At 40.0% G+C, this 27,226-nt stretch overlaps 1 protein-coding gene across 1 annotated transcript in view; it reads left to right on the top strand.

Moving 5' to 3' along the window:
- Positions 1 to 2,449: 2,449 nt before the first annotated feature.
- The window catches only part of rpa1 (replication protein A1), a 38,069-nt gene continuing 13,292 nt past the window's right edge, over positions 2,450 to 27,226 (top strand). The window contains exons 1-12 of the mRNA XM_080428175.1: positions 2,450 to 2,598; positions 4,373 to 4,420; positions 4,798 to 4,876; positions 5,122 to 5,230; positions 6,154 to 6,323; positions 7,778 to 7,892; positions 8,458 to 8,560; positions 8,718 to 8,786; positions 9,092 to 9,290; positions 13,729 to 13,865; positions 17,622 to 17,770; positions 26,734 to 26,863. Coding sequence (XP_080284301.1) covers positions 2,569 to 2,598; positions 4,373 to 4,420; positions 4,798 to 4,876; positions 5,122 to 5,230; positions 6,154 to 6,323; positions 7,778 to 7,892; positions 8,458 to 8,560; positions 8,718 to 8,786; positions 9,092 to 9,290; positions 13,729 to 13,865; positions 17,622 to 17,770; positions 26,734 to 26,863 — 1,338 coding nt within the window. The 5' untranslated portion in view covers positions 2,450 to 2,568. The remainder of the gene's footprint in view (positions 2,599 to 4,372; positions 4,421 to 4,797; positions 4,877 to 5,121; positions 5,231 to 6,153; positions 6,324 to 7,777; positions 7,893 to 8,457; positions 8,561 to 8,717; positions 8,787 to 9,091; positions 9,291 to 13,728; positions 13,866 to 17,621; positions 17,771 to 26,733; positions 26,864 to 27,226) is intronic.

The following is a 27,226-nucleotide window of genomic DNA, read 5'->3' as shown; positions in this document are numbered from 1 at the left end:
CTTTTAATAGCAAATTTGACTTTTTACAGGGGCCAGTTCCAAATTGCAGCCACCTGTAAATGCTCTTTTAGAGCGGTTTTGAAGGAGAAGGATTCACATGTTTTTATGACTGTCGATAGGGCATTCCACATTTTTATGGCACAGCACCACGTGAGCTTTGGAAGTTACTTAACAACCAACTAGGCTGCAGTCAGAAACTGAAAACCAGGTTTACAAACATCAACATTAAGTCAGAAGACACTCAAAGGGCAAGACCACTTTGGTAGATGTTTTTAGTTGTGTAGTTAGTAGTTACCATGTAACTCCAAAGGTGGACAAGAAATTTAAAAAAATGGTTCCATTGATTATAAATTGATAATTCAAATGTAGCTCCTCATTGATTCAGACAATATACAACATCACCAAACCCAGTACTGCTTTTTTTTTTTAAATAAAAATGGCAACTTTTTTTACGGATTTTACGGATCCACGGATCCAGTCCAGGTTTTCTTCTTAATAAAAATAGCTAATTTCTATTAAAAAAATAAACAGTACTGGGTTTTGTGATGCTCTATATTGTCTGAATCAACTTTGTTTGTGCTCGTTTATGTGCTGAAAGAGTGACTTTGAGAGCTGTTTTACCATACAATGTAAGTCAATGAGGAGCACATTTTTAATTATCAATATCTAATCCATGGAGCAATTATTTTAGATTTCTTGTCCACCTTTGGAGCTACATCATGGCAAGGTAACTACACAACCCAAACCTCTACCAAAGTGGTCTTGCCCCTTAAACATCTTTGCAACCATAAACTGCCCTCTCACTCTGGGCGTTTTGGTGTAGAGCGCATCCAAGCATTCTACAAAAATCTAGGTGTACGCAAAGATGATTTTAAACTCACCATGGTGACAACTGATGAGGAATTTAAAAAAAAAATGCGCCCTTCAACAAAACAAGGCCACTGGCCATGATGATATTCCCTCCAAATTTCTCAGAGACTCAGCCGCCTCCATTGTTCCAATCATCACCCACATAATAAACCTCTCCATCACGCATCCCCCATGATTTCAAAATAGCGAGAGTAACCCTTCTGTACAAAAAAGGAAGCAAATTAGACCCTGTCAACTACTGCCCTATTTCTATTCTTAGTTCCATCTCGAAAGTTATGGAAAAAATAGTTTAGTTTAGTTTTCCTATTCAACTGACACATGCCTACTCTATTTGACCGACCACATCAAACATGGGGTGAATATTGGCAAATACTGTGGCATGGTCATGCTGGACCTACAAAAGACTTAAGACACCGTTAATCACTCTAAATTGATTGATAAACTAAAAGCAATCGCTTTTGATAGCACATGCAATCCTATCTGGAGGGGAGAGAACAGGTGGTGGAGGTGAACGGAACCCTGCCCCCCCCCTTACTTTACACTGTCACTTACTGCATGCTATTAGGCCTATGCTATTTTTCATCATACTTTTGAGAGCATTTCAAAAGTGCCCCATCTGGTGACCAAGCAGAGCTACTACACATACCTGTTGTTTATTATCGGGTTCAACCGGTTTCAACAAACTAAAACTACAACTACATTCTTCTACATGTGTTTAATAGAAGCATAATTGACGTTACGACAGAGATTTTGCCACCATGTAAATTCTGGTATGTTTACCAGTAATATGTTGTCCCATGATTGTGGGCCATTCATAATGATAATGATAATGAATTTATTTTCCAAACAAGGTTACAAAGTGCTTTACAGATAAAAGAGCAGCAATAACCATACAGGTTCATAGCAGGGTAATGTATCATGCATTTCACTACTAGCTTCTAAGCTTCTGGACATACTAAAAAGTCTCACATATTAATTTGGAATAATAAATAGTATGTTATTAAATAGTATGTTACAGAGCCATCTTATCATTAACAGCGGTGGAAAGTAACTTTTACTCAAGTACTGTACGTACAATGTTGAGTTACTTTTACTTGAGTATTTACTATTTTCAAAAATATTTTTATAATTATACATTTGAAAACTTGCTAAATGACATTCTGCATAATTAGTTCTTTCTACTTTTAGTACTTTAAGAACATTTTTATACCAATACTTTTGAATTCCGGACTTTTACTTGTAACAGCTACTTCTACATTGCAGTATTGATACTTTTACTTATTAGTAAAACATTTGAGTACTTTTTCCACCACTGAATTCCAGACGCAGTCGTACTCGTGTGACGCGGTGACGCACCACGCTTACGTAAATACATAACTTTACGCACTTGCTCCACACCATACCGTAGAGCTATAACATGCTCCATACCCTACCATGGACGCACTGGTCTCAGGTCAGATTTGTGGTGCCTGTGTGTCTATGCTTGTAGCACTACCAAAACACCTTCATCTGATCTCAGGTCTGTGACCGGAAACGGAAGCTCGGTCAGCGCTGTTCTTTGGCGGGTTTGTACCAGCGATTGGCGCCACACACAATACAGAGACAACAAGCAGAATAGCAGGAGCTGTTGTGATCATACACGCCACTGTCTAAATATCAAACAATTGTTGTATTCCGTTTGTAAAAAGCTCTGCAGACATGGCACAGCTTTCAGAAGGAACGATAGAGGTAAGGTTCTGTTTTACAGTAGGTAACTAGCGACAGGAAGACGGCTTTTTATAGTTGACAATATGACCACAGTCTAGAATTTAAAAAATGTGCTTTTTACAGATAAGAACATGTTTTTTGTTGAATTTGGTGGTATATGTGGTTTATTAGTCAAATAGCGTCTTTTCTGTCAAGGTTTCTGTCAAGCTTTTGGCTGATATATTGCTGCGAAATGATCCGACAGACAAAGATGCAGTCCAGTCCCTCTGATTGTTTGATTGAATACTTTATTAATAGTTTGCAATAAAAGGATGCTACAAGGATTAAACCTCAAGGAAGCACTATGGCTTGTTTACATTGGGGTCCTGTGTATTATTATTATGATATTGATTGCAAAGTCAAACACACATAACTGAAGTAGCTTTTTATGCTGTTATTGACGTTTGTGCAAAACGTGTTTTTGATTGATTGGTGTGCTTTATTTAGTAAGACATGAGAACATCAGTACATGGAAGTACAAATTCACAATACAAGGTCTACTAAACTGGGAGACTCATTAAGCACTGAGCTTGTTTAAGATGAGATCCCCATGCACACAAATCATGATGACATATAAGAGACAGACAGATATACACACTACTATACAGAATGTCATACAACCAGCTTACAGGTTACTGGTATGAAGAGTGAAAAAATGTACAAGAGAAGAAAAAGAAATAAGGGGGGGGGGGGTAGGTTAAGACTTAGACAGGGGCCATTTTCGAATTGCAGCCTCCTGAAGGTGTATCTTTAGGGCAGTTTTGAAAGTGAGTAGGGGTTTACACTCCTTTACTCCTTTTGGTAGGGCATTCCACATTTTTGATCAATAGCATGAGATCGAGTTCATTCCCTTTGTTGAGCCAAATCTGGGTTGAACATGATTAGTGGAGCTGCCTCTGGTGTTATTAATATTTATGAAGTATTTAGACAAATACAGGGGGATCTCAATGTTGTGGTGTATCTTGAAGACCAGGCCCATAGCAAGTTGCTGTACTCTGTCCTCAACCCTAAGCCATCTAATCCTAGCAAAATGAGCAGGGGTTAGATGGGTTTTGTGATTGAGGCCAAGAAGTAGCCTTACTAGTTTGTTTTGGGATGTTAGGAGCCTTGTTTTTAAGGCCTTGGAGGTGTTGTGATACCATGAAGTGCATGCATAATCATAATAACCTTGTATGAGGGCCCCTGCAAGAATCTTCAGAGTATTCTTACTGACTAGACGTCCAATCATCGTGTCTAAACGATAGTTGAGTCCCACTCCCTTCCCTTGAACATTGATGATGCACACAGTGCCTTCCAATATTCCTACCCGCCGTACTAGTCAAATCTAGCTGAATGTAATGGGTCCATTTGGTTACATTTGTACACTGTCAGTTACAAATGGATATGATTTTACTACTTTAATGTTGAATCAAGACTAGATGTATTTTATCGAGTCTGACTTTTACTTTCGTATCTATGAGAGATATGCAAATGTCAAAGTCGATTAAATACATCTGTGATAGTCTTGATCCAAGGCTACTGTAATGGATGGAAATGGACCCCAAATTATATTAGTCACATTTCCAGTTCCACAATTATAAGTTATAACTTTAACTAGATGATAACTAATTCTAACTAAATTTATATTGGCTGCTCTCGTTACCTGTCACAAATGACATGTTGTGGATTCTTCTGTCAAGCACTTTTTGACATTTGTGCTTTACAAACAAAGCGTATTATTATATGAATAACCTGACAATCTTCTCTCTGCACACAGGCTCTGACAAAGGGCGATACTGTCACAGATTCAATGCTTCAGTTATTGGTGAGTATTGACTGCCCTTAGCATCGCTTTTTTACTCTACGAATAATTCAACCAAATATCATGTGCAGGGTACACCTAACGAACAATATGCTCTAACAATTGAATCTGTCCTCCAAAGTGACACCTTTTGAGACATTGAGACTTGAATTGTTTATATAATCTGTAATTGGGAGTGTAATTGTACTCATCACATATTTGATTAACAGTAGTTTTATGACCTTATTGCTAATGAAGGTTTAGAGTAGACCTTTGGTAAGAAAACAAGTCATGTATTCAGAATAGCTTGGTCATAAACATACGGTACAGTTCAGTGAAGCCAAGTATGCTGTTTTTAATTGATCTAATCCCTGGACTCGTTTCTGGAATGTTTCTCTCAGAACATTCGTAAGATAGAGAGTGGGGCTGGTGCTGCCCGATTTCGACTGATGATGAGTGATGGACTACACACTATGTCCTGTAAGTATTCATACTCAAACATAATTCCTTGATTTAGAAAGGAATGTTTTGCCCAGCAGGGGCCCTGCTTCAATCATATTTATACAGTTTCATACAGTCACACCTATTCTGCCCTTGATCAATGGAACTTCTGTTGTGTTGTCAATGAAGAGCAAAGTTGACATTCACCACCCAGAATTCTCCCAGTTCTCAATAGTTGGACCCCTGGTATTAATCAGCTATTTTGTATTTCTACCCTCTTTTAGCTTTCATGCTCTCAACCCAGCTCAACCACATGGCAGAGGATAACAAACTGGCCCAAAACTGTGTCTGCTGCCTCAAGAGGAGTGTGACCAATGTATTGAAGGATGGACGGTATGATAAATTAGTCTTTCTTGTTAATCATCTACTTATAATTTCTGACAAAGCCATTATCCTCCTCGCGAAATTCCACCAGAACATTTCTGTTCACTTTAAGCAAAAGAAAAACGTCTGTGAATATAGCAAATTAGTTTTCATTTGAGCTTTTACATCCATCTTTCATGTTATAGCAGTAACCAAACAATCTCTTCTCATGTTATGGTCTGTGGAAAAGTTCCAGGATTTGTATTGATGCTTCCAGGGTTGAGAGAAACATGTAAAGGCACTGTGTCAGGCGAACAGCCTTTTTGCATGTAGTTTGGCGAGGCTTCCCCTATTGGGCGGGCGCGCGGGCGGGGACTTCTTTCCTCTACATTAGAAGAGTTAGGACGTCACATTCTAATACAGCCTGAATACCAAATCTCAGCACCGGCCTCAGTGGCGCACCTCGCTAATCACTAGACTCTAAAACCATTACCACTGGGAGTCTGGGTTTTACTCCCGCTTGGGACAATACTTTTTCAAACAACCGCGGACAATTTCTTTCGCCGATAAAGTATAGTTTTGGACCATGATGGAGGCGCGGCGACTCAGCAGACCTTGAAGCCGAGGAGTCGCGCCCGAGCGCCTCCAGGCGCGAGTGCCTGCGACGACCGGCCGATGGTCTGCTAGTCGACTAAGCGCCGTCCGAGTTATGTACCGATAGGCACAGAATCGTAAATGATGTTGTGGGGACTGCGTTTGCCCCAACTGCCAGTCAGTGCACTAACATAGCTCGCGTCGCCAGGCTCTCTCCCCACCCGCCCCCCGCCCCCCGCCCCCTTGCGCTTAAACTACATGCAAAAAGGCTGTTCACCACTGTCAGGATTCATATGCTCTGAACAGTATCCATAATGTTACATATTGAATGTTTTTTCCTGCTGTTTATCATTTGTCAGACGGGTGATTATTATTCTGGAAATGGACATAATAATGTCTGCTGAAGAAGTTGGTGGAAAGATCGGGGAACCCGTGACTTACACAGAGGGTGCTGCAGGTCAAAGTAAAGGTCCACAGCCAGCTGCCAACCCTCCACACCGCCCCCTGCAGCCACAAAATGGAAATGAAGGTAAACGCTGCTTGTATCTCTTCTAACTGGACTTAAGGCATTGTGTAATATGAAAATAATATACAATATATGATGGTTTCTTTGAGACAGTGCTAACCATAGTGGTACCACTCAAGTGGTACCAAAATACATTTGTAAATGGGAGTTACAGTGTGCAAACTTTTATTTGTTGTATATTTCCAGTCAGCCTATGCAGTGACTGCATAGGCAAAAGTCATTTGTAGATCTTCTGAAGTACACACCGTCAGCCTGAAGCATTTGAAAATTGTGGGAGCCAACAGTCTGCCATAGCCTTACCCTTTTAACTAAGACTTAAGCTATTTGGAATTATTTGGATGTTTCTTAAATTGGCACCAGATGGCAGCATTTGTGTGTTTTTGGGTGAACAGAATGGTCGACAGAATGTGTTGAGAAAATTAGCCATTTTAGGTCCTTCTGTCAATTTCTTTCATTTCTTTGATTTATCATCACCATGCTGACGAGTCTCTTCTCATTAACAACTGACATAATAAATGACTCACTATGACAGTTGGTATGCGAGTTATTAGCCTATACCTGCTTAGTGCTTACTGTGTTTTTTGGATTTATTTATTATGGCTTTCAATCATATAAGAAGGCAGGAGCAGCTCAATGGGTGACGACTATGTTCTGATTAATACAACAATTGCAAACCACACCTTTTATTATATTTATTTTTCAAAACATTTGGCAGTTTATGTAAAATACAGTTTAAAAGGGTATGATCATATCATAGAGATTTGAGAAGGCCATCAGAGAGGAAATGCAGTCCTCCCCATCAGGGATCCTTGTGCTGTCCTCTGATGTGTGTCATAACAGGTATTCATCCCCCTAATCTGCCGTCCGGGAATTGGAAATTGTGGCGAGCACCCTCTTCATCAGCACAGTTATTTCTCTTATGTGTGCCGCTTGATCTCTGGGTTTAATTACCAGAAATGCAGTGGTCGGCAAAGTAGGAGGACTTAACCGGACACTTTGAACTTTAATCCGCCATGTGAGGCGCACACAAATCAAATGTGCAGCGCTTGTCCAAACGGAAAATCTCCCAAAATCTGCCAGCTCCAGTCTCCAGGGGAAAGAGCAACTTTAGTTTGTTACAGCATATAACACTCTTGCTTTGATTCTATGACATGGGAATAATACCTCTGAAATGCCATCATGTAACACACTTAGCTTTGACAGGATTTTTGTTACCTCTCTCTAGTCCCTTCTAATGCTAGCTTTCCAGATATACTGCAATATGTTATACTACTATTACGTTACAAGGTGTTTGAAGGCTTTAAATCTACACCCTGTCCTTCATGAACGGAGATATAGTGATCAAGGTTTTTTGTAATTCGTCCCTGATGAATAAGGCACTGTAATGTCTGTTGTGACCCGAGTTCTAGTCTACTTCACTACTCATCATTGATGTTTCTCATCATTCCTCCCAAAAGTGAACAAAGGTCCTAATAGAGACTTTGGGAAGAAGCCTTCATCTGCTGTGCCCAGCACTCCTGGGGGTTCCTCCAAAGTCGTACCCATTGCCAGCCTCAACCCGTACCAGTCTAAGTGAGTATTTGATGTTCTAGAGAATGGCGCGGATCACGATGTTTGCCATAAAATACAAATGTCCAAAAATGATACTACAGAGCCTCATACAAGTCTCAGGAAAAAAAATAATAAAAACATTTATACTCCATGACATGTTATAAAAGTTGGATCTGGATAGGGAATTTTGCTGTGATAGCCCACAGTATAATTTGGAATAGAATTGTCCATTGACAAAGAACATAGTTTGCAGCCAGGAAAGAGATAAACACCTCTAATCTACAGAGTCATGGAGGGAAGCATAACTGTTATCATTGTAAGTAAGATTAGCAGAGACCACTTCAGTATGTATTATGTTGATTGGCAAGAGGAGAGATATTGGCCTAAGACTTTATAGTTGTGTTTGACAGGCGTGGGCATTTATCTGTTTTGTAATGAATGAGAATGAAAAGAGACTGCTTGATCATCACACTATTCTTAAATCAGAAAGGATGTCTTGACACAGTGTATCCAATTATAATACCACCTACTTCTCATTCCAAATTGAATCACCCTGACATGAATCGCCATCAACCCTCTGTGTTAGATGGACCATCCGAGCCCGTGTCACTAACAAAAGCGGCATCCGCACGTGGAGCAACTCTCGTGGTGATGGCAAGCTCTTCTCCATGGAGATTGTGGATGAGAGTGTGAGTGTCTAAAGGGTTATTGCAACAATTGTATTTGATCACTATACACACACATACATACATACATACATACATACATACATACATACATACATACATACATACATACATACATACATACTATGGCTGAAGGATTCATTGCTGTGTTTTGTTGCAGGGAGAAATAAGAGTGACAGGTTTCCAACAAGAGGTGGACAAGTTCTACACACTTCTCGAGACGGGCAAGGTGAGAGATGCCCCTATCTCACCAATGGTGTTTTACAGTCACACTGTCACTGTCAATCGCTTTGCTGTCTAAGATGGATTTGGCTCTCACTGTTGTACAAACAACTGCCAATACTTTTTTTTTAATTGCAACCAAAGGGATTTTGAGTGAGTCATCCTGCTGCAGTGTACCAACACAATAAGCTGCTTACATTGATCAGCCAGTCTTTGTTGATTTCCCCCAACTGCATAAAGTCATATCTTGTTAGCACCATTCAGTCGGGTGAAATGCTCCATCTGTTTAACACATCCATCCGTACGTCCCAGGTGTACTTCATCTCCAAGGGCTCCCTGAAGATCGCCAACAAGCAGTACTGCACCCTGAAGAATGACTACGAGATGACACTCAACGGCGAATCCACCATCATCCCCTGTGACGACACAGACAGCAGTGACGTTCCCATGGTGCAGTGTGACTTTGTCTCCATCAGTGACCTGGAGGCCAGAGAAAAGGATGCCGTCGTGGGTGAGGAGAAGCAACTCCTTAGATCAGTTAGACCAGCAGCCATGCAAGCAGCATCGATGAGCATTATTAATGCCAGATTGATAATAATAACCTATGATGGGATAATCGTTACACAAATAATAGCGATAAACGATTTAATTGTCTTTTGGCATTGAACGTAGGAACATTATGAATAAAATGTAATTTCTGTTTGCCTTTTAGGCTTCGTAATCAAAAACTGCACAGTGCAAATGTGACCATTAACTCATTGAGTGCCTTTAACGTGTTTCACGTGTTTTACCGCTATGTTTCACCTGTTTTTGAAAAAAATAGAAATAACCCAAGATATCATTATCTGAAGATTTGCAGCTCCATCCACTCCTTGTTTAACTTATAACTGAAAAAGGCTGTATCTCGCTTCCTAAGCACTTTTTTTTTACTAAAAAAAACGTAATGGCCAGAAATAGCCAGAAATCATTTGGGCACTCAATGAGTTAACACAAAGAAATGACTCGCATATTTAATAATTTTATACTTTCAATTTAAAAATAGCAGAAATAGCTGATCTACAAGCTTACAATGCGTCACGAAGTGACACGTTGTAAGCTCGTTGAACATTTTTCAACATGGTAACGAATATGAGGATTATGCAAAATAATTGCGATTGTCTCAAATAATTGCGATTTAGTCGATTATGTAATAATTGTGACGGGCCTAGTAGTGAAGTGTGAAGAGGGATGTGCATGGGAGGTTAAGGCAATTATAAGACCAGAGCGATAGAAGTAGTATTAATAATACTGATGACAGTAATGGCCTGTGGCATAGATTGACTTTGGCCCTATGGCCGACCCGGCTAACAGAGGAGAAAGTGCTGTCACAGGTAAAATGAAGAAGTAATAATAAGGAGGCCACATGTAATTATGATAATGGAGACTGCTGCTTGTACTACTGTTTGAGTCATTTCACTCCAAGTCCAGCAGCCGTCACTATGGCTTTATGACTTAAAGATAATTGTGAACAACATTTTTATATTTCTTGATATTGGAATTAAGTTCACAACACATTTCTTTTTTTTGTGTTGTATTTCTAACTTTTACCACTACTTTGACAAATCTTTCAAATACTGTAGTCCATATCTGACACTGCACCAAACCATTTTCATACACAATAGTGACATGACCTTTATTGGGAACTAAATTCTCGCCTACGTAGTACGTATGCCTGAACTTGCTTTTCCCTTGTTTCCCTTTTGTTTTGTACGGTCCACATTTCAATTGACCCATTGTTAGCCTTCTGATTGGTCTCTGACTGACTAACCAGCAGGCTCTTTCTGCCTTGTTCTACCCTGGTTATGGTTGTTTATGTGGAATTTGCTAAAACATTTAAAAAACATAATTTATGCCCAGTCACTATACTGCACCTGAGATGTTACTTTTTACCGAGACCAAGTTTAGAATAAGAATTGAATACACTGAATATCAATGCGAAGCAACTGAAAAACCTGTTGTTTCAATTAGTAGGGGAGTTTCGAGGCTCCGTGAGCACCCCAAAAACACATCTCTTAAACCAGTTTTTTTAGGACCCTAAAGGTGTCTAGTTATGATTTCTGCTTGTTGCCGTTGTCAACTAATGTCCCATGGGGTTTATTTTTAACCCTTTCTGACACCTACCCCCAACCCAAACCATAACATGGAGATAACAGAGAATACCATAACTCTTGAAGTAAACAACATACAGCAACAAATTAACACATTTTTCTATATCATTTTGACCTAAGGAATTCATTAAAGTGGTTTTTATTAAGATTCAAAGAGTCTATTTCAGGGCAGAAACAGCCAAAAACTAGCAGAAAATGTTGAAATCATAATGATCACGTCTATATTTCTCTTTGTATTAAACGTTTACCGTGTATTCTTTTTTACCATATGTTTTTTAGGACCTTTATGGTGTCTAGTTAAGATTCATTCTTGTTGCCCAGGTCAAATAATGTCCCATGGGGTTTATTTTAACCCTTTCTGACACCTATTCCCAATCAAACCATAAAATGGAGATAACAGAAAATACCATAACTCTTGAAGTAAACAACCTACAGAGACAAATTAATACATTTTTCTATATCATTTGGACCCAAGGAATTCATTGAAGTTTTTGACTTTATTGTCAGTGACCTTTCCATTAGATTCCTGGTGTAAACATTCTATGAAAAAGTGGGTTTATTTGTCTTTGTACGTTGTCTGGTTCAGATATGAAAACGCCACTCCTGTGGCCATGGGGTTCATGGTCACCAAATGAACCCCATGGGACATTAGTTGACCTGGGCAACAAGATGAAATCTTAACTAGACACCATAAGGGTCCTAAAAACATGGGGTAAAGTAGAATACACCTTAAGTATTTAATACAAGGATTAATATAGATGTGATTTGAACATTTTCTGTTAGTTTTTTACAGTTTCTGTCCTGAAATAGAGTCAAGACCTGCTTGAATCTTAATAATAACCACTTTAATGCATTCCTTGGGTCAAAATTATATATAGAAATGTGTTAATTTGTCTCTGCATGTTTACTTCAAGAGTTAGGGTATTTTCTATTGTCTCCATTGTATGGTTCGGGTTGGGAATATGTGTCAGAAAGGGTTAAAATAAACCCCATGGGACCTTATTTGACCAGGGCAACAAGATTAAAACTTAACTAGACACCTTTAGGGTCCTAAAAGATATATGGTAGAAAAGAATACACCTTAAAAATGTAGTACAAACAGAAATATAATATATATAATGTGATTTCAAAAAAATCTGCTATTTTTTTGCTGTTTCTGTCCTGAAATAGAGTCAAAATGTGCTTGAATCTTAATATTAACGACTTCAATGAATTCCTTGGGTCCAAATGATATAGAAAAATGTATTAATTTGTCTTTGTAGGTTGTTTACTTCAAGAGTTATGGTATTTTCTGTTATCTCCATTTTATGGTTTGATTGGGAATAGGTGTCAGAAAGGGTTAAAATAAACCCCATGGGACATTATTTGACCTGGGCAACAAGAATGAATCTTAACTAGACACCATAAAGGTCCTAAAAAACATATGGTAAAAAAGAATACACGGTAAACGTTTAATACAAAGAGAAATATAGACGTGATCATTATGATTTCAACGTTTTCTGCTAGTTTTTGGCTGTTTCTGCCCTGAAATAGAGTCAATATGTGTTTGAATCTTAATAAAAACCATTTTAATGAATTCCTTGGGTCAAAAATGATATAGAAAAATGTGTTCATTTGTTGCTGTATGTTGTTTACTTCAAGAGTTATGGTATTCTCTTTTATCTCCATGTTATGGTTTGGGTTGGGGGTAGGTGTCAGAAAGGGTTAAAAATAAACCCCATGGGACATTAGTTGACAACGGCAACAAGCAGAAATCAAAAAAACAGGTTTAAGAGATGTGTTTTTGGGGTGCTCACGGAGCCTCGAAACTCCCCTACTAAATGGTGGTGGATGGAGAGAGAGGATTTTTGTCCAACCAAGAAACTGCAACCAATGGGTGTGAAGAGGGGCGGGACTTGACAAAGGGTCAATTGTCCTAGTCAGTGCAAGAGGGGGAAGTGTGTTAGCAGTAATGCATAATTATTTTTGTGGCCAAGGGACAGCGAAGGGAAAGTAAAAATCTCAAAGCACATGTATATTCATATCTGTGCAAAAATAGATCTGAATAGAATAGGGTGATAAGTTAACACATGTTATCACCCTTATCACTCTGTATATCACCTTTTATTCTTATTTACTAACAAAAAATAGTTTAAAATATATTAGTAGTACTGATAAAAAAGTTTAAAAAAACGTATGTTGAAATAATGTGTGGTTGTCACAAAGCCACACCTGGACTTATCTCATGGCACACCGTTTGGGAACCACTGGTATACAGTACTGAAAGCCGTCTGTTTTTTGATTGTATCGGTGAATTCAATGAATGGCCTAGCGCTAATATTTACAGTCACTGATCTCACTCATTAGTTCTCACTGCTCATATAAATGGCTCCTCATCATTTCAGCAAAATAACAGCAAAAAGTCAGATGCAGGTTTCTATGGATTTGTCCACCTATAGAATATAGAGGCAACACCAGCATTAGGAATGTGTGTTTAGGAGACACGGGCTGCTGACCTCGCACCTGAATTGAAATGAAAAATGAGTCACTGATTTCCCCCGAGTCAATTTGAGCTGGAAGACGATGGGACCCTTAGTGGCCTGTGGCAGTCAAGACACGCATTCAATATTTATGGTATGTATATGTGTGTTTGTCTGGGAACATAGTCCAGAGTTGGTCAAGGGCTTCTCAAGGACACGCAGCCTGTTATTCGTCCAGACAAGGTTTTTTTGCAAGTGTAACTCATGAATCTGCCTGCCTGGCAAAGGAGACACGGAACAGTTGCTTGCGTTGTAAACAATGATTTGTGTCTTTCCTGCACAGATGTTATTGGAGTGTGCAAGAGCGTGGACGAGCTGACCCGTCTCACCACCAAGACCAGCCGCGAGGTTTCCAAGAGGACCGTGAATCTGATAGACATGTCTGGGAAGATGGTATCTGTAACGCTGTGGGGAGAAGAGGTGAGGACTGGGGGGGGAAGAGATGCAGACCAAAATACATGAGGGGAAGGAGGACCGAAGGTTTGGGGATACAACTGTTAACCCATTAAGACATGAGTTTCCGATTCTACAAAATGTCTTCTAAATCTTAACAGTTTTTTGAAAAAAACGTATGTTGCTATGTCAGTGGTTTTCAAACATTTTCATGTGGAGGACCCCAAAATGTATATATGTATTTGGCCGCGAACCCCCATCTCAAAATATTCTGTTCCAGCGACCCCCAGAAGCAAAGATTTGCGTTACAAATGGTTGCTTTAAAAAAAGAAGAAAAAAAAAGATTTGCACATATTTTTACAATTTCTCAACAATAGCAATAACTAGCACTCGGTGCGCGCTATGAGCTTGTGTATCTGCTATTTTTGAATAGCCAAAGTGTAAAATATTTTTTTAGCTCAAATCAAAAAAGATGCGACACAGATGTGTTCCAGGTCTTAATGGGCTAAGGAGGGTATATAGAGAATGACTGCAGGTTTCCCTACATCACAATACAATTTAAGCATTTAGCAGACGCCCTCATGTCTCATCCTCAGTGACTTACAAAGTGCTCGAACGCCGTAAGCGGCATAAACCCTTGTCAACCAACAAAGTAAGGTAAGCGGTCAAGTAAATAGACAGGACCAAACTACTGAAGCAGAGTGGTTAAAGTGTGCTTAGTCTGTTGAATGAGCATAAGGTGCTTGCATAACTAACTAACCTCTGACATGACACTTAATTAGTGCTGACTAACACCACAATATGTCAGTCAGTAGAACTAGGCCCAACGCCAGGCCAGGCATTTAAAAAATGCAACATCTTGCTGCAGCTTTTGGACAACCTTATGCAACTGCAAGCAGGGAAAAGGAAGTCACCGCAGGTGATGGGGTTATTTATATTTTTGTGGTTATAGTCAGGGAATATTATCAGAATAATGTCATATCTGGAAATAAATTCCTTACCAAGAAATGTCTAAACGAATGTGTTTGTAAAGGTGTCTAGTAACACATCTCATAAAGACTGAAATGCAGTTTCCCTAGGGGAATTTTTGACAGCTGCTGAAAGTTGGGGTACCATAACCTTATGCGGGGGGAAAAAAATCTAAATTTAATTCTGTTTTAAGTAGCATGTGAGGGGTCAAACTAGGGTGTTTTTATGATTCTGAATCCATTGCAAGTATTTGTTTTGCATCAAAACCACTCTTTGGGCTAAAAACGGCCCAATCTCAATGGGCTTTTTACACAAAAAAATTACCTGGAAAAGGATGGCTATGGCCGCTTTTAGCGCAAAGGAGTGGTTTTGGTGCAAAACAAATGCTTGCAATGGATTCAGAATCATAAAAAACACCCTAGTTTGACCCCTCACATGCTACTTAAAACAGAATTAAATTTAGATTTATTTCCCCGCATAAGGTTATGGTGGGTACTCCAACTTTCAGCAGCTGCCAAAAATTCCCCTAGGGAAACTGCATTTCAGTCTTTATGAGATGTGTTACTAGACACCTTTACAAACACATTGGTGAAGAAATTTCTTGGTAAGGAATTTATTCCCAGATTTTTTTATGAGATCTCTTTGAGTCTAGTTCAATTTAAATGACTGTCTTAGACATTTACTTTAGCTTGTATTGAAAGTGTACCGAACAGTGTCACTCCCATTATGTTATCAAACTGAACCGTGACTTATGTGAACTGTCTTAACACGCTTGATGGAAAGACTCCTGAGAGCTCATTCTTTTATTGTAGAATCGTTTTATTAGAAATGGCCCATTGCTGTGAAGACCAAATCTAGTCGCACATTTAAAAGTCGCTCGCAGCCATGTCCTGACGGGTAGCGACAGACATAGGCTGTACATCCCCTCCCCTCCCTCTTTAATTGAAAAGGTGTTTTGCGTGTGGCGTATATGCCAGCGCCCGGAGATTGCTATTCAGCAGTTTGAAGATGGGGTGGGGGGTGGGGGGGTTGAAGAGTGTTGTGCGCTGTGTTTAATGGCAGCTGATGTGGTTGAAGTTACTGAGTAAATACCCTGTCATGGTGTGATGAAGGAACTGCGGTGCTGCAGTTGATTTTACCTATGGCTCAAAGGGACTGTGCTCAGTTTGCCATCATTTCTTCCATTCTGACAAGAAGCACTGTGTACCCTCTTTGTTTGCTCTGCAGATGCCCCTTCTCCAGGGAGACTTGCTGAAGTACACAAGAAGTATAGTTTATAAAGAACCACGGCAGTGCCAAATAGAAAAGCGACAATGCCCAGCATGCAAATAAACAAGCACTTTTTTCTTTTACGTTTGTTCCTTCAAGAAGGTCCACTGAGGTAGTTGTATTTAGAATGAGGCAAAAACAAAATAAACTTTGGTCAACTCTAATAGTTTTGACTGATTACAAACACAATCTCCAGTTCTTGCCCAATTAAAATGAAATAAAAAATAACTAGAGAAGTGTGCTCCTCGGGACACAGGTCTCCGCCAGGCCGGGTTGCTTACCCAGGGCTGCAAACTTTGGAAGGCAGTCTTAGCCAATTGGAGTGGGATCTGCCAAATCGCACTCATACCTTGATCTTGATCACGTGACCCCAGAGTAGGGCTTTCACCAACTAGTCGACTAGTCGACTAGTATAACCACTAGTCGACCTTGTGTATAACCACTAGTCGACCTTGTTGGTACTAGTCGAATAGTTGAAAAAAAAAAAAAAAAAAGCCATAGTAATGGCCCATCTTACTATTATTATTATCCTCCTGACTTTATTTTTTATCAAAAGGGGGTCAAAAGTATGCCCAATAAAAGCCTATTATTGGGCAATGGGGATCCTGTGGTGCTGTGCTGCTGTGCCAGTCGACTACCACTGGGTCAAATTAGTCGACCTGTAAAAATCTCTAGTCGTGAAAGCCCTACCCCAGAGATGTGTACCGGTTTCTATGAGTTTTGGACAAGATCTGAGTAGTATCAAAAAGTGTGTTTTGTAGAAAACGCACAATGGCAGAAAATGTAAATTGCGTCATGATCTAAGGAATTCAGGGGAAAAGATGTTGATTGTACGACCTACGGTTCAAGAGTTATAGGCCAAAGCGTGAAGTGGGCTGTTGTAGCCAAATTAGCTAGTGTGAATGTGTGTGTGCCAAGTTTCCCAGCAGCAATCGGGCGCTGCATTCATTATGTGCAAAACGGAATGGAATATGAGAAGTGTGACATGTCTTGATCACATGACTACAGAGATAATGTATTCCGAATTATGGCGTTTGGACAAAATCTGTAGGAGTACACAAAATGTGTTTTGCAAAGAAAATGTAAAATTGCTTTAGTCAGGTGGAAATGGTCGTGGCCTATTTGGGGAGTTACGTAATGATCCAAGGAATTAAATGATTGATTGCATGACCTACGGTTCAAGAGTTAGAGGCCAAAACCTGAATCGGCTGGTTATAGCACCACCATGAGGCTAATTTGAAAAAAATGTAGGGTGGCATTTCTTCCTTGGCCTAGTGGGAATGGGAAAGTTTCATGGCAATCGGACAATGCTTTCATGGTTTGAGGCATTTTGTTCAAAATGGGCCACTCCTGCAAACTTTGTAAGCCTATCTTAGCCAATCAGGATGCAATATGAAAAATCTGATGGATCCGTCTTGATTACATGACTATAGAGATAATGTGTACCGATTTGCTTGAGGTTTGGTCAAAATCTGTATAGTAATATAAAACAAATTACGTTGATATATTTTCTGTTTTAAATCATTTTTTTTTATCTCTTTGCAGGCAGAGAAATTCGATGGTTCTGGACAGCCAATCTTGGCCATCAAGGGGGCTAAGCTATCTGACTTTGGAGGCAGGTCCCTCAGTGCTTCCTTCAGTAGCACTTTAATGATCAACCCAGACATCCCTGAAGCACATAAACTCAGAGGCTGGTAAGTGAACCTGGAGTCAATGGATACTGAAATGCAACAATGGCTTTCTTTTGTTCGCGTCCATTTCTAGAGCTGTGTGTTGGGGCAGGGCAGGTGTATCTTAAATAGTTGAGGTCGAGATTAAATGAAAAATGCCTTTTTTAACCCTTTTAGTTCACATCCCAGGTACACATCCCATACTTTGTTTCTACATAGCAATATAGGCAAAAAAATTATAATAATACAAAACAAAATACAGCCATGTTTTCTTCCTGTAAAAGACGATATGAAAAACTTTTGTAAGCTTGAAACCAACCAATTTCAACCAATGATATGACATCCACCCATCAATCTTTCTTAAACTTGTATTGTAATAGTTTGTTGACTTGCCCACTATTCAATGTTTAAATCAAATTCAATTTCCGCCCAATGTTATGGTATGTCCCACATGCATATCCTGTTTCACTTGACGGAAATATGTCAGGATACAGAAGTTAGATACCCTGAAAGTGCTGTTTTGTAGCATCTGACTACTTAAGAAATCGAAAGGCTTTCGGGGAATTTGAATAGTAAACGTCCCATTCACAAGCAAGGAGGGCACATGCTCTGGCTCTCATTAAGGAGATTAGGCCACCTCTGTGAGCAAAGATGTAGGGGGTACTTCACTGAAGCATTACATGTTAATGCAAATCACCCTTTATCTGTGCAAAATGCCATTTTCTACTCCAAAGGAAATGACAGAAGCCTTCTTAACCCATTAACTGCCAGAGGTATTTTCATATTTTTTTTGCCAGTGCCAGAGTTTTTCATTGAAAAAAAAAAAGTACTCAGGAGCCGAAATACAGAATTTTTAAGTTTTAAGTTAACAAGGAAGTGGATAGGAGTCTAGATCTTAAACTAATCATATCTCCTTGGTCTTTGTTTTTTTTTTTTTCACTTCACCTAGATCTACACGATTGGCACGTGGCGGCTTTAAATAGGTTCGCGTAGATCTACGTGATTGGCAGTGAATCAGTTAACGGTAAACCTGCCAGACAGACTTCTCATTTGTCTTTCATTATGGGGACTGTAGCATTTGTTTATCGTTTTTGGGGTAGACGTTAAATTTTTTATGTTAATTTCTTCTGTTTGAGCTCACTTTGGAATTCACTACTGTGAGCCATTTTGTAATTTATCATAAAAGAACTTAGGAAGTATGCTACTAGGCATAAAGGACATTGTAGCACTTTTGCGCTCGTTCAATTAGATATTTTCACAAGGGCTGAACAATTAATCGAATCCCATTAACTGTGCAATTTCCAAATTGCACAGGATGCAATTAATTGCATTAAATCATAAGAGAGAGGGGGTCCATAATGGACTTTGGTATTCGTGTTTTTGGTTAGATTTGGTCCATGAATCAAGTACAATATTCAATTCAGCCTTAAAGCGCAATGACACTTTGGTAGAGGCTTGGCTTGTTTTGTTATCTTGTCAATAGAAATTGATAATCCAAAAATAGTCTTCTCAATGACTTACATTGCAGGGTAAAACTACTCTCAAAGCCACTCTTTCAGCACAAAAAGGTCAACTTCATCTGGTCTGATCTTGGTGACGTCAAAATTGTCTGTTGAAGCAGATGACTTAAAGCTGCACTAACTGAAGAAAGAGAAGAAGAAAAAGTTAATTGCAAATCCACTCGCAATATTGGTCTGAAAAAGCGCAACTAGGTATTTTTCCCAAAAGCGTTCAGCTCTAATTTGCACTATATTTGAGTGTGTTAGCCAGATGCTGTGGCAGGCAGACCCCATCACAGTTGAACAGGCATATGCCTCTATTCCTTGAGGACTTTCTATTGGCTTCTTGTGCAGAGGAATACAGAAGCAGCCTTGAGTCGAGCTTTCATCTTTTCCAGTTTTTGTGATCATAATTATCGAAGCCATTGCACACCCCTCATCACCGTGCCCTACATCATATACTGGTCCATTAATGAGCGTGCATATTTATCTTTTCACACTTTTATTTTTATGTTATTCGTAAAAAAATTTAATACGTTTTGAAGTCACAAACAGGTAGTAAGGGAAGACTGCCAAGTGGTTTTATAAAGTGGCACAGGTTGGCACAAGAAAGATTGCCAAGTGGATTTGCAAAGTGACACAGGTTAACTTGCCACAGTAAGGATTGCCAAGTGGTTTTACAAAGTGGCACAGGTTTGCACAGGAAAGATTGATGGACAATGCAATATTAACATGGACTGAGGTGGCTGTCATTGCTCCTACTTAACCTTCACTTCAGCTCACTTGCGACATTGATTGATTTGTCCATCTTCTAGATCCACATCCCCTCCTCCCCCCACTGAGGCACTGCAGCAACAAACCTGGGCTGGGGCCTCTTCTCTGACATGAAGGCAAATGTCTGTGTTTCAGATTGGAGATACGATCGATTGCACCCAAGGGTGGGGGGGGGGACTTCATTTGTTTACCTCCCAGTAGCAATGGCCCCACCTGGCATCTTTTGTGCTCTTTCACAGATTCAGATTCTCTTTTGAAACAAAAGTTGACTGATTTATTTTGAGCACTTGAAAAAATAAAATGATCTGCATAATGGAGGCAGTGAAATGTGACTCCGTGCAGCTGGTGAAAGACAGGCCAGTCAGCAAAACGTTTGATATCAGCCCCTTGATTAGGTGTTTGGCTGTGGAAATGTCTTGATGGCAGTTAGCTAGCTGCTATTTGAAAGTATCCCATTGTTCCTTGTTGCTGTCTTAAGAATAGTTTTCTTGTTTGGAGTTTGATTGTAAAGTGCTGAACAATGTCCCACAAACTAAGGAGCTTTTCAGACTTAGCGGGTTGGTTGTTTAAACGAGATAGCTTTGTTACTATAGCATATTTCGATAGCCGCAGAAAGTGCTCGGCTTACTCAATATGCAAAAGGAAATAAGACTCGGAAAAGCATTTTCTGGATTTGCTTGTTTACCTGATGCCATTATGTAATAATAATGAGTGTTGACTGCTGAATCACCATAGTTTCCACGTCCCTGCTTCAATGCTGATGTTTTCACTTCCTTCTCCCTCTCTATTTAACTGCAGCAGTCTGTTTCTCCACTCTCTCCAGTCACTTTTCACTTGGATGGCCAGAGATAACGATCCCTAAAGCCTTGTGCCTGTTTATCTAGAGCAGAGGAGTTAGGTCATGCAGGTCCTTCTTGGCCAGTGGGTTTCTGAAGGCGCACAGTCAACCACCAATTAATAGTTCAGAGGTCACTATGATGGGAGTCCAGATTTGAGAGGTTAGTCCTTTAAGCCCGAGTGAGAATTGTGATGAATTTACCCGATCAACATACAACATGCCTGTCCTCAGCAGCACAGAAGAATGGAAATGAATAATATGGCATTTCATGTATTAATAGATCTAAGAGACTCATGTGCGCACTGTCTACTGTTTTGGTCCTCAGACCTTCAAGTAAATAGCTGTTGACTCTGAGAAGCCATTTTATGTACTGAGAGTAGCAGGCAACCAATTAAATTACCCGCCCAATCAGAGTGCTGCTCCCACAGATATAGTACAAAATGACCATGTAGCAAATATACAGTACATATATTATGCACATGTATATGTGGGTTAATTTGCTAAATGTTGCATGCATTATGATTTTCTTGTTCCTATCATAATTTAACTATAATTTTAATATTGGTTAAATGAATGTATGGGATAGTATGCACCCTATTTTGCATTGATTAATGGAGTGTAATATGTCTATTTGGATTTTGGATGTTTATTTGCCTACGACTTGTATATGGGTAAATTTGTACTTTATCTGTGTGAGTAGCACTCTTGGGAGGGTAATTGAATTAACTGTTGTCAAACGGGTATTGAATTGTGTTCTTCTGCCAAATGTTTTAATTGCAGGTATAGACGGTGTGTGTAAGTCTCTTCGTTTGCGCCGTTTGCCTTTTTTAAGCCCTCTCCTACGCACCTCTCCTACGCACCTATCTCTTTTTGTAGTTGGTTTATAGGTCTACATTACAGACAGGAAAATGAATTGTTAGTGGGTGTATTCATGGTGTTAGATTAGTGGCTGTTGAATATATAATGTGTTTTTGTATTCTTCTGCTCATCAGTCCTGGGTCTCAAAACAGTAACAGTCCACAAATTGTGCCCTTATGGTGACGATTGTAATCTCAATCAGGGTGTTGGATTTGTTGTAGCGGTCATAAGGAAAGCAAACAAAACACAGGATATATCATGTTGAATGTTTATCTCCCATAGAAGAACCCTTTAGGCTTGAACAAAGACATGTCTCCCCCCCCCCCCCCCCCCTCTACTATGGATTCAAGGCTGCTGGAATAACATTGTTTTATGCTTGTCGAGGCGTCTTCATTTGATCATGTTTTTGTGCAGTCCCTTGGGACTTGTTTAAATGAATAGGCTATCCTTGGTGGGCTGTTGGCTCGAACATAATAGATGCAGTGGATCAGTGGTCCCACATGGCACTTCGCACCGTGCTTGTATGGGGAGCTGAGCGCAATCCCTTTAATGTCGGACTAATTAATCTAGGTGAGAAGGAAACGGTTTTAATTTCCTCAAACAAGAACCTACCTTGTGATCTCAAATTTTGGGTCCCTTGTATTTAAAGGAATATTTCACTTTAAAAAAAACTTTTGGTGATTTTATCATCTACTCAAGCCTTTGTGAGCCCCCCAGACAGTTTTTAAGTTGTTTGATTCAGTATTTAGATATTTGCTATTCATTTTATCAGACACGCCCCCTTCCTATACAAACCCATTGTAACTTCAAACTCCATTTGAACCATGTTAGATTCATCAAAAACACCCGTCCTTGGTTCTGGTGACTCGCCCTGCCCTCCTAATGCGTGAGGGGGCCGTGTTTTTCCGAGATCGTTTTTCATTTATTTTATTTTATGTTTTTATTGTATTTAATTTTTTTCATTTTCCCAAAAAAATATTAAAAATAAATTAAAAAAGCAATTGAAAAAACACGGCCCCCTCGCGTATTAGGGGGGCGGTATGAGTCACCAGAACCAAGGACGGGTGTTTTTGATGAATCTAACATGTTAAAAATGGAGTTTGAAGTTACAATGGGTTTGTATAGGAAGGGGGCGTGTCTGATAAAATGAATATCTAATATCTAAATATTGAATCAAGCAACTTAAAAACTGTCGGCGGGGCTCACAAAAGCTTTTTTGAAAGTGAAATTTCCCTTTAACTTTAGGGGGTGTGCAAACCTGCACTCACCCATCCTTCTGGACTGCTGCTACATTTTTGTATGGGTCTTTCACTTATTTATTTAGTTATTACATTACATTTGTTAATTCATTTATATGCTTGAGGTTTGGGTTAATTTTGTGAAATTAATTAAACGCTCCCATTTTCTATTTGCATTTTCCTCCTGAACATTCACTTGTATTGAATTAATGTACTAATAGATAATTACTGATAATATACAGTGTATTTAATTTAAATGTATATTTAATTTAAATGTACTTCAGTTCTCTGAAAATGACTTCTTGTATGAATTAATTGCTTTTCTGTTGCTTACCACCCCTAAACCAATGTTTGTCTCATAAGTACAATGAAAGTATTATCCGCACTCTTCAGTTATTTCTTAATTTCTTTTTTAATGGGTTCACAGCAGCAGCAGTCTGTCTAGAGAAACTGACGCGTTTCGGCACGTCAGCCTTCCTTTGAAACGCTGAGGAAGGCCGACGTGCCAAAACGTGTTAAACTAACTGCACCCAGTTAAACTGGGTGCAGTTTAGCTGGGTGCAGTTTCATTCTCTTCATATAGTTTAGCTGGGTGCAGTTAAACTATAGTTTAACTGCACCCAGCTAAACTACAAGAGACTATTCTTCAAGACCCCCCCCTTGAGTAGAGCACGCCTTCTCCTGGCGGTATTGATCCGGTAGGAGAAATGTCTCATAAGTACCACAGGACCGGTCTGTGACCGTGTGTCACTCGTCGTCTTGTGCACCACAAAGGTTGTCCATTAGATGGCAACAGCACATTTGAAGATGGTCCTGTTGCCCTCCTTGCTTTACTGTCTGTTGACTAGACAGTCACTTCTCTGTCAGCTGGGCGTCTTGCCATTCTGCTGCTCTGCTCTTGACACTGTTATCCTCAGGCACTCACCGATCACTCGCTCCAGGGGTTATGTCCACTGCAGAGGGCCCCAGAACATGGTCTTGGCGACACTGATTTATCAGATGAGTGCTGGTTTCAAACCTACGATGCTGTGATTAGGTCCTTACCAGAGTGGTATGCACACTAAAGCCTGATTTATACTTAGGTGTGCACTGGTCACACACCGAAAACAGCCAATTAGCTGCCAATATCAATGTTGTAAAAGAAAATCAAATAATGGCTGATTCTGGCCATAGTTTTAACTCGAAATACATTTTGTAATGTATGATCGTCTACATTTTTACAAATTGCTGCCAAATATCCAGGTTGTGTGTTGGCTGACTCCATTGTGTGCATCATTGTATGTTGCCATTAGTCAACAGCGGTCAATAGTAATACACTGGAAACAGCATTTTATGGCATGAAATCATGATTTCTCCGCAGAAATGCAACCTGTAGATCTTTACAGCTTACTTCTGGCCCCCCTATTCTGTGCAAGGACAGTTTAGACACAATGAGAAGGATAAGTACAATAATCTGTCGCAGACTACAGTCAATCACTTACATTAAATTTCTCATTGAAGTGGATGCTCGACCACTGTTGCACATTGTCACAGATGAAGAGTGAAATGTTCCATTAGAGTATTGGTGTTTGTAGTGTGTCCAGCTCTCAGCCCCGGCATTATAGTCTTGAGCTAAGGCTTGTAAACTCTGCTTACTGAGGGTTTCCTACACCAGTGGTTCTCAAAGTGGGGTCTGGGGACTTCTTGGGGTTCCCCAGCAAAATTTGCTAATATAGCATCAAAATCAGTTTTAAAGTAATACTAGTTAACTTTAAAAAAAAAACTAAAGTTAAATTGTATATCTTTTGTGTGTGGCAAATGTTTCACAACACCCATTCCATGAATTTCACCCCGGAAAGCCTTTTATAAACATACTTTCTATTGAAAGTGGAGTGGGGCGTCTTTCCCGCGAAAATGACGCCGTCCGGCCGGGAAACGGAAATGCACCGGTTTCCTGTTTGTCCCGGAACTACCACGCTAGTAACAAAAAGGAATTTTGTGCTGTTTTTATGGCATTATAGGATTCTGCAGATAGTATAAAACAAACAAAAAATATGCTTTTTGAAACACTTCCGCCTTCCTGTGAAAACAAATGGAATTCTGGGAAATGCAGGAATCCGCTAAAGACCTGCAATGACGGTAGTGACCAGCAGATGTTACTAAAAATCGTTATTTTGGGACTTACGCAGTACCCCTTAAACCCCATGTCATGCTTCCGCTATTGTGACTTTGTAGATCAGCAAAACATTAATTATTTTTACACACAAATCTTATACTGTATGGGGTCCCTGGCACAAAATCTTTTCAGATGGGGATCTGTGTCCAAATACATATCAATGTGGGGGTCCTTGACATGAAAATGTTTGAGAACCACTGTCCCTTTCCCCCTCCTGTCATGTCCTCATGTTCCCCTTCCTCCCACGCCGCTCCTCCTGCCTTTGATTGTTGACACACTCTGACATGTGACATGTGATAGTTTGAGGCACATGACCCCCCCCCCCCCAATCTCTCTTGTGGTGCTTCCACAGTTGGTTGATCTCACTTCAGCCATGTTAATCAGAGCTGGGATCTGCCTGCCTGCCTGCCTGCCTGTCAGTCCATTCCCTGCACATTTTTTTTGCTGCCAACTCCAATTTGTCCTTTTGTCTCTCTCGTCACGACCACTGTGTCTACCCTGCTATTTCTCTTCCTTCAGCAGCTTTATAGTCCAGAGAGTCAGTCACTAGGGTAGCCTAGATTCACAGTCCTATAGTAAGTAGTCTCTCATCAGATGGCATAATGGGTAATCATGCAGAACCTATTAACTTGGGAGTCTATTTATTTTAGAGTGTGATGTATTAGCTGTAGTTATAGTTTATAACACATTTGTATTCTTGTTATAATGTGTGCAATGGTGATAATCCATGAAAAAAATTCAATTTGATTTTCCTGGATCTTTGCTTTTTTTTCAGTCCCTCGACTGCACTCTCACACAATTAAAACAAACCGGTGAGTGAATAGGTGCCACCGGAAAGAATTGCTCACATTTGTCAGTAGGACTGGGAATTGGCAGTGTGCTTGTTGCCCAGGCCACAGGCTGGACCATTAATGGGGATATTTTCAATTAGTCATGCCTCCAGGAGCAAGTCCTGCTCTCCTTGTATTTCCAATCCCACCATCCCAGAACACACCACCACCAGCCTTATAGCTAACAGATTAGTAAGCTGTATTGATCTCTTGGACCATTTAAAATGAAGCGGGGATTTTTTTCTTCTTTATTCCCCTTCCCCCCCTCTCCACCATCATTTGCCTTCCTACCTTCCTTGACTTCTCTGAATTCAGGAGAATGTCGAGTGAATGGGTTTCTGGTTTCACCTTTCCATTCCTGACCCCAGTGCTCATTGTTAACCACTTTAACCCCAGCATCCCTAATCTGGGGGGGTCATTCGCCAAAAATAGCCGCGATGCGTTGTGAGCTTGTAGATCGAATATTTTTGGTAAAGAGATTTGGTGTACATCAAAAAAAAACTTCACCAAGTAGTGCAGCTCAGGTCCGTTTTTACTAAGGGTCTAAAGTGCATTTCACAGACAGAAGTGGCTACACAGGACGGGGACCTTTTTTTTAGGCAAACTGTAATGAGACGAGATACTGCCTGTTGATAATTGAGTGCAACAGCAACACATTTTTTTCCTACGTTGCCTTTCAGTACTTGTAATGAATGATGATGCCTCAGCAACCCTCAAAAAACATATTTGGCTCACTTTGATTGATGAGCTTGACTCTGTACTGACAGCTGTGCTTTTCTCTTTGTGTGCCTGCAGGTATGACAAGGAGGGTCACGCCATTGATGGACAGTCTCTCACTGAGGTGCGAGGAGGCGGAGGTGGTGGAAACACTAACTGGAAGACACTGGCTGACGTCAAGACAGAGCACCTGGGACACGGAGACAAGGTACGCGCGCAACGCAAACGCTCGTGCATGCCGACAGGCTTTACCTTGACATGCACATCAAACATTCAAGATACGGTGGCCGCAGATGTATTGTTATTCAAGGGTGATTCTTTCAAGCGATTCAAGGGCGAACTGGAAGGGCCACGTTGAATTCCAAGCAATAACTTACAGACAAACTGCCCCGGTTATCAAATACATGTATGGTATATTACTGATCTGCGTTAAGTCTCTCTCCTCTCGTCCCTTCCAGCCCGGGTCCAAGGAATCCCCATAGCTGCCAGTCACAGTGATGAATCTTTATAATCTCTGTGGCTCATATTAAAGGAGCGTGCTACAGAGGACGCTCTAGAACTTGTTTTTAAA

This window comes from Gymnoscopelus braueri, assembly GCF_963280865.1.
Source record: "Gymnoscopelus braueri genome assembly, chromosome: 5".
Lineage (NCBI taxonomy): Eukaryota > Metazoa > Chordata > Actinopteri > Myctophiformes > Myctophidae > Gymnoscopelus > Gymnoscopelus braueri.
The sequence above is the reverse complement of the archived record's forward strand: the minus strand, read 5'-3'. Positions and strand labels throughout refer to the sequence as shown.